At 42.7% G+C, this 10,507-nt stretch overlaps 1 protein-coding gene across 2 annotated transcripts in view; it reads right to left on the bottom strand.

Moving 5' to 3' along the window:
* The window catches only part of KMO (kynurenine 3-monooxygenase (kynurenine 3-hydroxylase)), a 30,931-nt gene that overhangs the window by 17,893 nt on the left and 2,531 nt on the right, over positions 1–10,507 (bottom strand). Inside the window, exons 1-5 of one of the 2 annotated variants that reach the window (XM_014531611.1) lie at positions 6,858–7,165; positions 3,746–3,815; positions 3,031–3,128; positions 1,484–1,573; positions 572–620 (exon numbers count right to left, since the gene is read on the bottom strand). In XM_014531611.1, coding sequence (XP_014387097.1) covers positions 572–620; positions 1,484–1,573; positions 3,031–3,128; positions 3,746–3,815; positions 6,858–6,905 — 355 coding nt within the window. In that variant the 5' untranslated portion in view covers positions 6,906–7,165. Of the gene's footprint in view, positions 1–571; positions 621–1,483; positions 1,574–3,030; positions 3,129–3,745; positions 3,816–6,857; positions 7,166–10,507 lie in introns of those variants that run through there. The other variant, XM_005884088.2, reaches the window with a different exon arrangement.

Genomic DNA, 10,507 nt, shown 5'->3' with positions numbered 1-10,507 from the left:
TTTATTGATTTTTTACAGAGAGGAAGGGAGAGAGAGAGTTAGAAACATCGATGAGAGAGAAACATCGATCAGCTGCCTCCTGCACACCTCCTACTGGGGATGTGCCCGCAACCAAGGTACATGCCCTTGACCGGAATCAAACCCGAGACCCTTCAGTCCACAGGCCGACGCTCTATCCACTGAGCCAAACCAGCGAGGGCCACACTACTGCTTTCTGTTTTTCTGAAATGCAGATCTAATTGTGTCACTTTGCAAATCATTCCAGCATATCTGTTGTTCCACTACTAGACTGTGCATTATTCGTCGGGGATCACACTCATTCATTCCGGTGCCCATAAGACAATAGGAATTCAATACGCGTTGAAAAAATAATCTGTATTTAAGGTGATTGAAAAGGCGAAAGAGAGATGTTTCACTACTACGTTTCAAGAAGGGCCTGGGATTGCACATCGTCCTGCTGTTAATAACTCACAAAAATAAATGGTAAACAAGTCCCAATAAACCATGGGGCAAGATTAGTCTCATGTGCTATATTCAAAATGACAACTGGAAAATAAAGCTTTGGACTTACCGGTTAACAGATCCTTGTTGAGGTTTGTTCTGCTTATAGAAAGAATATACTGCAAGAAAAATAGAGTAGATGCTGTTTGTCTCTGCAGAACGGGCACATGTAATTCTGTGTTACTCACTCAGAAATAGGACAGACTGATTATTTAGCGGAAAGTTGCAAGCTCCATTTTAAGACCATGTAGCTAAGTAGCCTTTTTTAAGAAAACAATAAGCACTTTAACCAAATACATATAATACGACGCTTACGTTTAAATTTAGGCTTTTGCAAAGTTTGATGCTATAAAAACCAAACCCATCTCTTGTAGGAAAATATTATTTTCACTAAGATAGCTTTAACAGCAGATCGTAGATTTCACGCGTTTATCTGAGGTCTCCAAATTGAGCTATTTAGAAAAGCTTACAAAGACAACACCACAAGAATAAATGTACTATTTCCCAAAGAGGTTACTCTGAAGGCCTTCATTTCAATGTGAAATGTGTGTGTGTGGGGGGGGGGGGGGGGATGGGGGGGTGGCTGTGGCCAGAAGGGAGTTGGTAGGAGTGGATCACCTGCCTGGGGTACATGTTGGGTATTTGTGACTTTGTAGGACAATTCAGTGGGACCGACTGTTCTGTGAGGTATGGCAGGCACAGTATGCATCGGGCCCACCATACTTTTAGGGGTACATGAAATGTCTCAATTGTATTTATTATTTTAAATATATTTTTATTGATTTCAGAGAGAAAGGGAGAGGGAGAGAGAGAGGAATATCAATGAGGAGAGAGAATCCTTGATTGGCACACCCCACACTGGGGATGGAGCCCACAACCTCGGCATGTGCCCCGACTGGGAATCGAACCGTGACCTCCTGGTTCATAGGTCATCAACATTAGACTCAGCTATAATCAACAAATATCTCTAGCGTCAACCTACCTGTGACTTTGTCCCATAGGGAATTGCAGACTTTTTTCCTGAAAAAGAGTGAATCATTCTTGCTCTCATGGGAATTCCTTGAGATACAATCTGAAATAAAACCAGAAATACCCATCTCAATTTCTGTAACATGGCATTATGCAAGTAAGATCGATATCAGTTTTAAAGCGTGATTTGTAAATATTTTCAAAAACATTTAAAAAATAATGTCAAGGACCATGGAAGCACAGTATGGGGGAAACAATGAAAACGGTGTTCCTGCAAATTTTAGTTTTTGCTTTTTTTTTTTTTTTTGAACCGTTAGATGTTGGAATTGACTTAAAGTGCATTGGGTCCAAATCAAATATTACGCTTGAGGGGAGTGTTTTACTGTCAGAGAGGGAAAATGATTTTTCTCACGGTCTCAAAAGAGAGCCATCCATGGGGCTTCAAAAACCCAGGCCTCCTGAAACCCAGCACAGTGTCTGCCTACACTCAGACCTCAGAAGAGTGTAGAAATGGAGCTGGAACTCATATTGACTCATGTTATCATTTTGAGGCCCATTGTCAACAAAAGTCCTATCAAGAAAAATGTATCATTTCTGTCCACATTTTCAAGCTGCACGGCAGACAGCGAGAAGTTCAGCGACATTGAGGCCATGGAAGGAGAATCTACTACAGGCCCTCGATCCTTATCCAAAACCACAAGGCCCATTGGTTTCAGAATTCAGAAACGTTCGAATTTTTGAGAATAGTTGAGTGCCTATGTGGCTATCCCATAGCTCCCAGCAGGGTCTGGGGCACCACCTATAATCAAACAAAATATCTCTGTAGTAAAAGAGTCACACTAAACGAGAGAAAAATAAGGCCATAAAAAGCCTCCCATCAGGTCACATTTTCCTGCTGAGTGGCTGATGAAAAGCTTTCTATTTTCAGAGTTTTCTGGAGTAGAGAATTGTGGGTAAGAGATCATGGACCTGTATAGTCAAAAGAATGGGCCCGCCGGCGTGGCTCAGTGGTTGAGCGTTGACTTATGAACCAGGAGGTCACGGTTCCATTCCCGATCAGGGCCCATGCCCGGGTTGTGGGCTCAATCCCCAGTAGGGGGCGTGCAGGAGGCAGGCAATCAATGGTTCTCTCTCATCATTGATGTTTCTATCTCTCTCTCTCCCTCTCCCTTCCTCTCTGAAATCAATAAAAATATATCTTTCAAAAAAACAAATATATTTTTAAAGAAAAGAATGGAGTTGGCCTGCTCCTCTCATCCTAATGCCACCTCAGATCCCACTTTCTGGGGGCAGAACTCTCCCATCCTGTTGAGAACCCAGATGGGGTTGCAGCCTTCCCCTGCCCCAGGTCGTGGGTCCTGCCCTGGATCCCAGGTGCCTCAAGCATCACATGTTCACCCTCTTGCCAAACTCAGAAGCTTGAAAGCCTTTGTAGGTTGAGTCTGCGCGCAGAGGTTCTTGGCATTCAATAGCGCCCTGAACCAGGATGAACTGAAACCATGCAATTGCTGCAAAACAGCAGGTGTTACCTTCTCTAAGGAAAATGCATGAACGAGGTACCTGGTCTTCCAGGCCAATGGCCTTCAAGGCTTGTCGTCCTCTGTGAGAAAGGGCCAAGTTAATGCTTCTTCCACGTGCCAGTTGAGCCACTCGGATATCTAAGACATTGCAAGTACAGTCCACGTTACACATGTCTCCTTTTTTTTTTCTTTTAAATACTTACTGTGTATTTTTATTGATGATATAAATAAACGCTCTATCCACTGAGCCACACCGGCTAGGGCACACACTACTCCTTATATCCTTGGACAAGATGGTCATGTAACACCTGAGCGACTGGTGTGACCAGTACCAAATTAAAAAACCTTGTTAACTCTTATAGAGAAAATGCTAATAATAGTAAATTTGTATGAATTGAATTTAGATAGTTGACATTTAAAAAATTCTAACAGTCCCCTTTAAAAAAATTGTTTTAAATCTGCCCAGCTGGCGTGGCTCAGTGGTTGAGCATCAACCCATGAATCTGGAGGACACAGTTCGATTCCCAGTCAGGGCACATGCCCGGGTTGTGGGCTCGATCCCCAGTGTGGGGCGTGCAGGAGGCAGCCGATCAATGATTCTCTCTCATCATTGATGTTTCCCTCTCCCTCTCCCTTCCTCTCTGAAATCAATAAAAATATATTTAAAATATGTATATTAGTGTATATCCTTTAAAATCGAAAGAGAAAGAGATCACAGAATGAGAACCACATCTCAGTTTTCAGAATTGTCTTACCTTCCCTAGCTTCGTACACATCAACTTGAAAATTCCTCTTTGCAAGGAAGCATGCATTTAACGATCCAACCTAGGAATCAAAGCAAGTTTCTTTTCACATATTTGTCTGATTCCACCAGTTTAGAGAATTTTTACTGTCGTGCGTGGCTTGGTTATCACACCAGTTTACTTAGTCACTACTAGAACGCACCATTTGCAACAATAATGGCATAATTCAAGATTAAATGCTATAATTTTAGAGACAGGTTTCTTTTTACTTTTTAGAGTGAGGTATAATTATTATACAAAGATCATAAAACATGTATACAGTTTACAGAAGAATTCGAAAGCAAACACATACACAACCATCATTCTGGTAAAAAAAAAAAAAGTAGAACATTGCCACCTGGCTGGCGTGGCTCAGGGGTTGAGTGTTGACCTTTCACTCCTGGTCAGGGCACATGCCCTGGTTGCCGGCTCAATCCCCAGTGTGGTTGTGTGTGTGTGTGTGTGTAGGAGGCAGCTGCTCAATGATTCTCTCTCATCATTGATGTTTCTATCTTTCTCTCCCTCTCCCTTCCTCTCTGATATCAATAAAAACATATATTTTTTAAAAAGTAGAACATTGCTGCTCTCCTAAAGCTGCCCCCACCTCCCCCTCAGTTATGATCCCCAGCCTTTCACCAAAAGGTAAACATTATGCTGATTTTTGTGATAACCCGTCCTTGCTTCTTTAGAGTTTTACTGCTCAGGTATGTATCTCTAGGCAATTTGGGTTGATTTTGCTTGCTTTTGAATCACATAATTAGAATCACATGTGTATTTTTTTTTTTTTTTGCATCTTGCTTCAACACAAGAATATGCTTATGAGATTCATCCATTGCACGGGCACGTTTTTTTTTGTTATTACTGTGTGAGTCATCATTGCATAACATCTCACAGATGACTTAGCTGTTCTACTGTTGAAGGGCATTTAAGCGTTTTCTGGTTGGGGACTATTATTAACAACTAGAGGCCCGATGCACAAAGATTCGTGCAAGAATAGTCCTTCCTTCCCCTGGCTGCCGGCACCGGCTTCCCTCCGGCACCCGGGACCCAGGCTGCTGTGCTTCGGCCACCACCACCACCACCACCCACCGGGGGCATGCTCTGAGCCGCGTTGTGGCCACTGGGAGCAGGTCCCCCACCCCTGTGTGTGTCCACTGGGGTGGGGGCGTGCTCTGAGCCGTGCTGGTCATGACTATTAAGGTTTGGAGCCGGTCGTGACTATAAAGGCGTCCTGGACAAATTTGCATATTACCTCTTTATATGTATAAATGCTACAAAGGACATTCTCCTAGTCTGTATGTGCATTCTTTTCCTCTAGAGCAGCAGTTCTCAACCTGTGGGTCGCGACCCCTTTGGGGGTCGAACGACCCTTTCACAGGGGTCGCCTAAGACCATCGGAAAACACATCTATAATTACGTATTGTTTTTGTGATTAATCACTATGCTTTAATTATGTTAAATCTGCAACAATGAAATTGGGGGTCACCACAACATGAGGAACTGTATTAAAGGGTCGGGGCATTAGGAAGGTTGAGAACCACTGCCCTAGAATTTTATACTCGAAAGTGCAATCTCTGTCCAAAGGTTTATGCGTCTTCACCTTTATTATGCCACGTGGTTTCTCATTTTGTACTAATCTGTTTTCCAACCAGCAGCTTCTGAGAGTTCATTTCTGCTGGCGCTTGATGTTCTCAAACTTTCAAACATTCCCATTGGAGGGTCAGAGGGGAGGAGGGTGTTTTAGTCTGTGCATAACTGATTAACTAGAGGGGGAAGGCTTTCTCCCATATTGATTGACTACTTGCAGCTCCTCGTTTGTCAACTGCCTGCAAAGTCTCTTGCCTATTTTCTATTGGGTTGTAGGTCTTTTTATTTTCCTTCTATTGATCCTTTGAGTTGTTTGTAGATTTGAGTACAGAGTCTTTGTCATTCTTATTATTTATTTTTAAAATATATTTTTATTGATTTCAGAGGGAAAGGGAGAGGGAGAGAGAAAGATCAATGATGAGAGAGAATCATGGATCGGCTGCCTCCTGCACGCCCCACACTGGGGATCAAGCCTGCAACCCAGGCATGTGCCCTTCACCGGAATCGAACCTGGGACCCTTCAGTCCGAAGGCTGACGCTCTGTCCACTGAGCCAAACCGGCTAGGGCTCTTTGTCATTTTTAAATGCTGCCAATATCTTCTTCTGTGGCTTGCTTTTGATTTATTTATTTTTAATATGTTTTTATTGATTTCAGAGAGAGGAAGGGAAAGGGAGAGGGAGAGAGAAACATCAATGATGAGAGGGAATCATTGATCAGCTACCTCCTGCATGTCCTCCACTGGAGATCGAGCCCAGAACCTGGGCATGTGCCCTTGACTTGAATCAAACCTGGGACCCTCCAGTCTGCAGGCTGACGCTCTATCCACTGTGCCAGACCAGCTGGGCTGTGGCTTTCTTTCTTTCTTTTTTTTTTTCTTTTTAAATATATTTTATTGATTTTTTACAGAGAGGAAGGGAGAGAGAGAGAGAGTTAGAAATATCGATGAGAAAGAAACATCGATCAGCTGCCCCCTGCACACCCATTGGGGATGTGCCTGCAACCAAGGTACATGCCCTTGACCGGAATCGAACCTGGGACCTTTCAGTCCGCAGGCCGACGCTCTATCCACTGAGCCAAACCGGTCAGGCTGGCTTTCTTTTTAAACTCTGGAGTAACTTATAAGGGTGGCAGTTCTTTAGTTCAGTGTAATCAGATTTATCAATATTTTACATTATTGATATTAATGCATTTGGTATCTTTCAAAGAAGTCTTTCCCTACTCTGAGATTATGAAGAGTTTTTTGTCTATTGCCTTCACAAACCCTTATAGTATTGCCCTCCTACTAGCTTTGTGTAGGTCGCAGGGATTTACCTACTGCCGCATCGCTAGCAACCGAAGTTTGGCAAGATCATCCATAGTCAATGATCCCACCTACATTTTCAGCAGCATTCCATCCTGCTGTTCACCAGCCTCTCTTCTTGATCTCTCTTTTTTTTTTTTTTGAGCTCACACATACGAATGTCTAATTAACGTAGCTTCTTGCATGTCTCAACGTACCTCAGAAATCAACAGGTTCAAACTGAAACGTGTGATCCTTGGCCCCATCTTGTCAGTTCTCTGCGGTATTCCTTATGTCAGTGAGTGGTATTCCATCCATCTCGTTGCTCCAGCCAGAAACTTAAGAGTCATCCCTGGCACCTCTCTCCCCCTCATTCTCCATGTTGAATCCATCCCAAGTTCTGCCAATCCTGCCCCGTAATGTTTCTCCATCCACCCATCTCTTGCCACATTCACCATTCCGCTTCTCTTATCACAACCATTACGCTTGACTGATGCCAGGTTTTCTGTCTATTCTATCAGCATTCACCTGGCCCTTTGCCAATCGGTCCTCCGCAAACAGCCATTTGGGGCAATGGTGAAATCGATCATTTGAACTAACTCTTCTGCCAACAGGAAAAGAAAACACAGAGAGATGAACCCGGCATTGGGAGCCATGCCTAGGGGTGTCTACTGTTGGCAGAGCAGCCTGAGAATTTCAGCAGAATTTTATCGGACTCATGAAGCTATAGGGACAACATTTGGGCCTCAGAACACCCACCTGACTTACTACTTAGGAGGATTTACTAAAGCTCCAGGCTTTAGGTCAGGACTCTAAATAGATACATCTTAGGAGAAGGGTAAACTGGAAAGAAATCAATGATCAAAGGGACTAAAGCGTATCTAGGAAAATCCTCTCTAGTCTTGACTGGATTACATTCATCTGGTCTTGCTGGTAAACAGAGCCATCTCCTAGAGGCAAACTGTGTCCTGAAATACTCCCTACAAATGGCATCACCATAAGCCTCGAATTTCCTTAATAATTTTCATAGGTATTGTTCCTACCCAAGGATATGTTTGTTTTTTATTGACTTTTAGAGAGAGAGGAAGGGAGAAAGAGAGAAAGAGAAACATCCATGTGAGAGAGAAATATTGATCATTTGCCTCCCTTATGTATCCTCATTGGGGATTGAACTCGAAACCGAGGTATGTACCCTGACCAGGAATCGAACCCTCGACCCTCTGGTGTACATACAGGACAATACTCCAACCAACTGAGCTACCAGGGCCAGGGCCTTCATATATATTTAAAAATGTATTCTTAATGCCGAAACCGGTTTGGCTCAGTGGATAGAGCGTCGGCCTGCGGACTGAAAGGTCCCAGGTTCGATTCCGGTCAAGGGCATGTACCTGGGTTGCGGGCACATCCCCAGTGGGAGATGTGCAGGAGGCAGCTGATCGATGTTTCTCTCTCATCGATGTTTCTAACTCTCTATCTCTCTCCCTTCCTCTCTGTAAAAAATCAATAAAATATATTTTTAAAAAAAATGTATTCTTAATAATTTCATACTGCATGATTCTCTTATAAAGACAACTAAAACTAATCCACAATATATGCATATACATAATTTTAAAAGTATATATATATATTAATAACCTGTGTATATATGCTACACATAAAAACTTTTAAATACTTATATATTCAAGGGAATGAGAAACACAGGATTCGGGGCAATACTTATAACAGGTGAGAGAGGAGCACAGAGGTAGATATAAGTCTGTCAATGTTGTAATTCTCATGTTGAGTTCAAAGGTTACAGCTTCTGCTGATTATTGTTAATCAACAAACAAGCAAAAAAGTAAATAAAAATGTCTTCTCCAAGATGAGGCATAATAATGTGTCCTGAAATAAAGATGAGGATAACTCCAGTTTTGTGTAACTGAGGTTCAAATAAAACTAAAAGGAAAAAAAAATTGGTAGATGTTACTGACATTCGACTAGAATGATTCGTAATAGGGCTGATAAAGAGCATTTTACTCTAACTTTATTTCCTCTGCTCACTTTCTGTAAAACGTGCTTAATCGGAACAACTGTCAGTACCTTTTTAGTCCTTACACTGTAAAAAAAACACACCAAAAACGACTGAAACTACTAAGATATGAAGATATAAACGGAAAGGAAAATGTGTGTACACCACTCTGAACCCACCACAAGCTCTCGTTGAAAGCACAGCTGGTTCCTGAGAATAAAGAGGAAAGAACGTGTTGAGAGAAGTGAAGACTTTGGGGGGAGGGGTTAAACTCCTGGGAGCAGTAAAAGCTTCCAGAAAGTTCTTGGGGTTAAGCCTCGATAGAGAGAGGACAGTTCTACGAAGGACGTGGGCAACTATGAAAAGTCTCTATATTTGTTTTGAAGCACCGAAAGTCCAGAGCACTCAACTGTTTTGATCATAAAATAATTTGTAAAAATCAGAGTTTTATTGACCATTGCCTATTGGTGCGTATGCAGAGCTCTAACGGGTGGGCAAACTTTTTGACTCGAGGGCCACAGTGGGTTCTTAAACTGGACCAGAGGGCCGGAACAAAAGCATGGATGGAGTGTTTGTGTGAACTAGTATAAATTCAAAGTAAACATCATTACATAAAAGGGTACGGTCTTTTTTTTTTTTTTGGTTTTATTCATTTCAAATGGGCCAGATCCGGCCTGCGGGCCGTAGTTTGCCCACGGCTGTCTAAGGAGATTCCTTGGTTACTTAATTATGGATTTACCCAGTTTTCTGTTAGTCCATTTCTCCCACTTTCTTTTTCTGTCTCCCCCTACTTCCTTCTTTACAGGTCACGTGTTTTGGCCCCACCCTGCCCATGCATGATATTGAGGCCTTAGTTACCAATCAAAACCACTTGAGACCTAACCGGTTTGGCTCAGTAGGTAGAGCGTCAGCCTGCGGACTGAAAGGTCCCAGGTTCGATTCTGGTCAAGGGCATGTACCTTGGTTGTGGGCACATTCCCAGTAGGGAGTGTCCAGGAGGCAGCTCGTCAATGTTTCTAACTCTATTCCTCTCCCTTCCTCTCTGTAAAAAATCAATAACGTCAATAACGTCATTTTTTTTATGAAATGATGAGGTATGCTCTCAAGGTGCTCAGCTGGTGTGGTCTGATATAAGAGGATTCGCTAAATTTCTGCTGATTCCCACGGGACCTCTTCGGCCATGTGAGCAATGATCATGAGGAAACCGTAACTTTAAGTTTATAAATGCCGACCCTAAAGGGAAGGGGAATCAAGATCATTACAGTTTTATGCGCTTCCTACCTCTTTATTGTAATGTGTTTGAAATCAACCTGATAATGTCATGTCAAACGTGTCAACTTGTCGACTACTCTTGACTTAAGGAAGCATATAAAACTCTTCCTTAGAATCAGTCTGAGCTGGTCACCACATGACTTTGAAAAGCCGGCTTCTACCTCCTACTCATAGAATTACAGTTTGGTCTCAAGAATGTGATCTTTGGACATATCCATGTAATGAGGGCTCCAGTGGAAGCTGAGGCTGACTTGCTAGAACTGGAAAGCTACACCAACTCCCCGCAGCCAGAAAAGTAGAGATGGTTTTTCAAATCCCTTTTTCAAGTTGGTCCTTCCAAGGACTACATCCCGTGTGACACCATTCTGATGAGAAACATTTCTTGCTTCTGAGCCACATAACTTCTCAGGAGATGATTCCTGACTTGGTTCTGAAAGCAAACTCATGCACGCAAAATATGTTGGTGTGTTTGATTGGATAAGGCACTGGGTAACCTTTTTCTGTTTTTTAATTTAAATTATTGTTTAATGTATTACATAAGTCTCCTTTTCCCCCCATTGACCACTCCCCGACTGCCCCCCCCCCCCC

This window comes from Myotis brandtii, unplaced genomic scaffold (assembly GCF_000412655.1).
Source record: "Myotis brandtii unplaced genomic scaffold, ASM41265v1 scaffold816, whole genome shotgun sequence".
Lineage (NCBI taxonomy): Eukaryota > Metazoa > Chordata > Mammalia > Chiroptera > Vespertilionidae > Myotis > Myotis brandtii.
This window is presented reverse-complemented; position numbering and strand designations above follow the sequence as displayed.